Genomic DNA, 5,905 nt, shown 5'->3' on the forward strand with positions numbered 1-5,905 from the left:
GTAGAAAGCCTTTCCTTGCTTCGCACTCGCACTCCGTGCTGGGGCACTCTTTCCTTTGCCTCCGCCTCGCAGGGAAGCTTCTGACTCCCGTCTCCGGGTGTCCCGAGCGCGCCCCCTGGGCCGTCGTCATGCCGTGAGATTAAAGCTGTGTGTGCTCTTCCTGGTCTCGGCTTGAGTTACTGATAAGGCTTCACGGCAGCAACTTCCTGCATTCCCGTTGGACCAGCTTGTAGAGCTCTTGTGCCGGACTCCATCCTTACATTTCATGTGTCTCTCGGTCTTCAGTTCTCCTTTGAAAATGCTTCTTAGTCCACTAGGAAATCTCCTTGGAGAGCTTGTCTCTGGTTGTTTTATCCTCTTTCCTGAATATGAGTCCTCTGAACGGAGAAAGAATTCCTGTGATAGATCATTTTTGCTGACTGTGTGTCCCCACATCCAGGAGTTAGGGGGCAAGGCCAGGTAAGCCCTGAGGTCCCTTTTCTCTCTTTCTCTCCTGTTTCTCTAAGCCTAGAAAGTCTTATATATTAGTTAATTTATTTAAAGATGATGATTTGTTTTATTCTCTTAATTTTTGTTATTTACTATAAAGTTATAAAAACCAAGAAACAGCAATTATGTCTCTCAGACCTTCTAAACTCAGTAAACCTTATAGTTCTATGTGAAGTAAAAATAAATAACTCTACTTACTTACTTATTTATCTTGCTAGCACCAGGGATCGAACTCAGGACCTTGTGCCTGCCAGGCAGGTGCTTATGCCACTGAGCTATCTCCCCAGCCCTGTAAAGTAAAAATTTGATAAGAGAGTTTGAAGCCAGTGCTAAATCATCTGTGTTATGCTTTTGGATATTATGTGCCTAAGATAAAAATAAATGCAAAAGCTATGCATACTTCGGTTTCACATTTACAAGCCAAAACAGAAACTTGAAGACTATCAAGGGTGCTGAAATTTGCATAGTTCTGTTTGTGGGGCTGGGGATTGAACGCACTGGGCTACCTCCCCAGTCATGTTTACTTGTTTATTTTTGAGACAAGATCTTGATCAGCCGCTTAGTTGTGCAGACTGGGCTTAAATTTTCAGTCTTCCTGCATCAACTTCCCAGAGTGACATGGTTGGCTTCAGAAGAATGTTTTCTTCCCTCTCAATGTTTCATTTTGTTTTTCCTTTTCTTTAATGGGAACAATAATGTTCCTTCTCCTTCACCCTTCAGATTCTAAATACAGTTTTCATCTGTGGCACTAGAAGAATTGAGAGCTTCTAGCGAGCGAGCGAGCGAGCGAGAGAGAGAGAGAGAGAGCTTCTAGAGAGAGAGCTTCTAGAGAGAGAGAGAGAGAGCTTCTAGAGAGAGAGAGAGAGAGAGAGAGAGAGAGAGAGAGAGAGAGAGGCACTACCTGTGTGCTGGTACACAAAGCTGTGTTACATTAAGCAAATTACTTAACCTCTCTGAACATCCTTATTTTCAAAATAGAACATTAGGCATTTTCTTCAAAGGATTATGGTAGTAATTAAAAGAGTAAAGTGTATAAGACATTTAGAATGTGCTTAACTAAATGTCCCTAGTCACTGTTATTACTTATGCCTCTGTACAGTTGGAAAATCCCTATTTTGAGTGCCAGGAAGCAGCTGAACTGCCCACTGACGCTCTTTGCTCCAGCCTTTAAGAGCTGCTCTGGTCTCTGCAGTTTCTCTCTCTCTCTCTCTTTTTTTTTTTGGTGTCATTCTTCTTACATATTTTTATCCTTTGATCTTTTTTCCTTCTGCCTTCTCTATTAATAGATCCTTATTCATTCTCATACTTCTGCTACTTACATATTCTTTTTTACATTTCATCACATTTTTTTTCTGCTTTTTTATGCAGCAGATCATGTGGCAATTTTTACTTGTTTTGCCCAGACCCGTAGCCCATCAGGGGAGCTCATGGTAGAGATTGATGGGGATGAACTGTTATATGTGGATATGGACAAGAAGGCACCAGTGTGGCGTCTGCCGGAGTTTGGTCGAGCTATTACCGTTGATGTTGAGCCCTGGATCCCTATGATTGGTATAATGAAGATGAACTTGAACACCCTGATCAAGCGTTCCAACCACACCCAGGCCCCCAGTGGTAATACCTTCCTTTGCTTCTTCCTGTCTGTCACCCAGCTGGGAATGGATAGGAGGGATCCCTCTCTACCACACAGAATGGGAGACCAGGTATTCACTTCCAAGTGTTCATGGGTTCACTCCAGTGCACCTGAGGGCCTGCAATGTCTCCATCATTTAAGAGAAAGGGTGGCCCGAGTGAGGCTGATCAGTGGAGTGAGACTTCTGGCTCTGAGCCTGAGGCAGATGATACCCCAAGGCAAGACTGTAGTGATTCAACCCAGAACATGGGGCACTCAGCAGGTTTTGTCCTCTCTTAGATCCTCCTGAGGTGACCGTGTTTCCCAAGGAGCCCGTAGAACTGGGCAAGCTCAACATCCTCATCTGCCATGTGGACAGGTTCTTTCCGCCTGTGCTCAATGTCACATGGCTGAAGAATGGACAGCCAGTCACTGAAGGTGTTTCAGAGAGCGTCTTCCTGCCACGCACGGATTACCATTTCCACCAGTTCCACTACCTGACCTTCCTTCCCAGCACCGAGGACGTCTATGACTGCAAGGTGGAGCACTGGGGCCTGGATGAGCCGTATCTCACGCACTGGGGTATGGAGCCTCGGTTCCCTCCATGGCCTCTATTCCCAGCACTGGGGCCTCCGCCTCCCCTCTCCCTAATGTGCCATCAGGTGGTCTATGACCTTCACCTTCCATACGCAAGCAGGCCAGCCCCACCCAGTGCACATTCTTACCCCAAATTTTCATCTTTCTGCAGAGCCCCAGGAGCCCAACCAGGTGATGGAGACGACGGAGACTCTGGTCTGTGCCCTGGGCCTGCTGGTGGTCCTGGTGGGCATCACTGTGGGCCCCGTGATCATCATAAGGGCTCTGTGTTCCAGTCGCGTCCCCCAGACCCAGGGGCCCCTGTGAGTTATTACAGAGTGGGGGATCTTAGGACACAGAAGAAAAGAAGGGGGAAGGCTAGTGTTTATTGTATCTAGAGAAAGGAGGACAAACTCTATTTGATAAGATATTCACTGATCTCTTACTCAATTAACAGCACAGCTCCGCATAACCATAACAACACTGGTAATTTGAGTACTTAATATGCTTAGGCACTGTTCTGAGTATTTACACTGTCTCATTTTATACTCACAAATAATCTGTGGGAGGTGGATCCTGCTGCTGTCATCATTTAACACAGGAGAGATACCCAGATCTTCTTATGCACGGCAGCATCGAGCCCCTAGATCAGGGTCACACACTAGGAGGTCACAAAGCTAGCATTAGAATTCTGGAAGTTTAAATCCAAAGCCTTTGGCTTAGTCATTGTCCTACACTACTTTTCTTACAAACAAAATGCCAAATCTGAGCTCCTCAAGAGCCAGACCAGCGTCTGTTCCCAATCGCAACACGGTGTGACAGGCGCCTTATACCCTGTGTGCTCTCTCCTTGGGTCACTGAGTGGCAAAGCTCACATTGCATGTTTATGTTTTCATGTTTCTGTCACTCTTTGCCCACTAGCTGGTGGTCTGTCCACGATGATGGTCACGTCTTACTCACTATCACCATCATCACTGTTCACGCTAGACCTGGGGGCGAAGGCCTACGTCAGTCAGACTTGTCAGTGGTGACTCTGTCCCGATGGGCTCCTCCAAGTTCTCTCTCTTGATTTGTTTATTCCTTTTTTTTTTTTTTTTTTTTTTTTTTTTTGGCAGAACCGGGGACTGAACTCAGGCCCTTGCACTTGCCAGGGAAATGTTTATTCCACTGAGCCATCTCCCCAGCTACCTTGATTTGTTTATTCTATCTTCAGTCTTTCTATGCCTGTCTAAGCTAAGTCTTCTCCTATAAGCAAACATTCTGTGGATTTGATGAGTTTGTTTTTATTTGTATATGTCCTGTATAATACGTGGTATTATTCAAAGTACATGCTTTTGTAAATTACCAAAACACATATTATAGATTTAAGTGTGTATACATAGTCTGTTGCTTTCAGCTGTTCCATAGTATTTTTTCCCATAGTATTATATTCTCATAGAGACCTACATTCTTCGGGTGTATGTGTCCTAAAAGCTTTGCAGGATGATCTAAGGCAGGTCTACATGATTCACATACTACCAAAAGAAAAACCATCAAAGAAGAAGGAGAAATGATAGAGGCACAAGCATGAGGGGAATGTTATCACACAAGCCAATCATATAGTGAATTTATGGAAGGAAGAAGTATTGTGCAGTTTCAGATGCTCCACAGAGGCCCTGTGAGAAAATCTATAGTGGTTTTGAACCTCTTTCACAGAGCAGCTTTACACAGTGTGAGCAAGGATTCTGCCTTCACAGCCGTCATTTCAGAGATGAGCTGCTCCACAGTGTGGCTCCACAGTGTGGCTCTGCTCTCGTCGAGGATGTGTTGGAGACCTGAAGTGTGTGGGATGTCCCTGAAGTTGCTGGTGGTTGGGTGTGGGATCTGATGTCAAGATCCTCCTTAACTCCTGAGGGCTGCTCACCTGAAGGACCAGGGCGCCTGCAAAGTCACCTCCCTCAGTCCTCAGGAGGGCAGGCAAATGTGGGGATTAGGTATAAGGCAGATTGGGAAGGTGTGTCTGAGCTTGGAGACCTGAACCCCAGGATGACATTTGTAACTGTGTGTCTTGTTGCAGGTGACAAAATTCCTGAAAGAAGATTTAGGAGAAATTAGAATTCCAGGTGCCCTACAAGCTCTATTTTCAGTTTAATTCTTAATTCCTGTGCTCTCTATTCCACCGACCAACTTCCCTGAAGACCTGCCAAGTCCATGGCTCTGCTACCCTGAACTCACCTGATCACATCTGAAGACCCTTCCAGTCCTTATTTGTAACCTTAAAGCAATTAGTCCTGAGTAATGTTCCCAGGACATAGAAGGCAGTGCATCAAGGCGCTGGTGTGGAGATCATCTCTTTACTCGGCTTCACAGCCTCAAGTGTTGAGAAAACATTCTCTCAGGGTGTCACACAGAGCAAATTGGTCAATCAATGGCAGTGACTCATCCACATGGCTGACACTGACAAAGGATCTACAAAGTGCAGTAAAGGGTTTCAGGATAAATCCTGAGGGGATTTGACTGACCTTGTCAGATACAAAAATTACATTTCTTGTTATAGAGGTCTTGCTTTATCTTGGTTTTAACTATCCAGAAGAAAAGCATAAAGATGAGGTATAAAACCTAAAGTCATAATAATATGCTGAGCTGTAAAAGGCTCAAGTCAACAACCTCTGACATTGCCAGTCCTACGGATAAGCCACTACTCTTATGTACTACTGGACTATATTGGATTATTTTGCTGAATTCACACACCTATAGTATTTAAATGGCAATGGAATACCCATCTCTAACAAAACTAAACAAAAAAAGGGGATACAAAGGAAGTACCATTTTGTATCTATCTATACAAAATAGTATAGATATATAGCTACTTTCTCTTAATTCAATGAGAAGAAAGATTTGTACTAATAGTATTTGGATAAGATATGATGCCTGCATCTTGTACTATGAATAACCACTAAGAAGATAATAATATGCAATGTATGAATTACTGAAACTGTACTGTTAATCAGTTTTGAAACTGTCTCATTGCTATTTATTTCTCAATAAAATTAATAAAAAAATAAAAGGTAAAACAGATACTGAGAAAGGGAAAGAATCCACAGTGAAAGAAAAACTGGGGGGCTGGTGAGATGGCTCAGTGGTCTAAAGCACCTACTTAGAACAAGCTTAGCAAAGCACAGGGACCGCTGGTTCAATCCCCCAAGCACCACATGCCAGCCAGCCCCGCCCCCTGGTGGGCTGAGCTGG

At 44.3% G+C, this 5,905-nt stretch overlaps 1 protein-coding gene across 4 annotated transcripts in view; it reads left to right on the forward strand.

The window, feature by feature from the left end:
- Nucleotides 1–4,752, forward strand: part of LOC101590517 (HLA class II histocompatibility antigen, DP alpha 1 chain-like) — a 6,208-nt gene extending 1,456 nt beyond the window's left edge. The window contains exons 2-5 of one of the 4 annotated variants that reach the window (XM_023721087.1): nucleotides 1,858–2,103; nucleotides 2,402–2,683; nucleotides 2,850–3,000; nucleotides 4,734–4,752. In XM_023721087.1, coding sequence (XP_023576855.1) covers nucleotides 1,858–2,103; nucleotides 2,402–2,683; nucleotides 2,850–3,000; nucleotides 4,734–4,737 — 683 coding nt within the window. In that variant the 3' untranslated portion in view covers nucleotides 4,738–4,752. Of the gene's footprint in view, nucleotides 1–1,857; nucleotides 2,104–2,401; nucleotides 2,684–2,849; nucleotides 3,005–4,733 lie in introns of those variants that run through there. The other 3 variants (XM_023721093.1, XM_004624255.3, XM_023721088.1) reach the window with 3 other exon arrangements.
- Nucleotides 4,753–5,905: the final 1,153 nt, after the last annotated feature.

This window comes from Octodon degus, unplaced genomic scaffold (assembly GCF_000260255.1).
Source record: "Octodon degus isolate 3935 unplaced genomic scaffold, OctDeg1.0 scaffold00005, whole genome shotgun sequence".
NCBI classification, from domain to species: Eukaryota; Metazoa; Chordata; class Mammalia; order Rodentia; family Octodontidae; genus Octodon; species Octodon degus.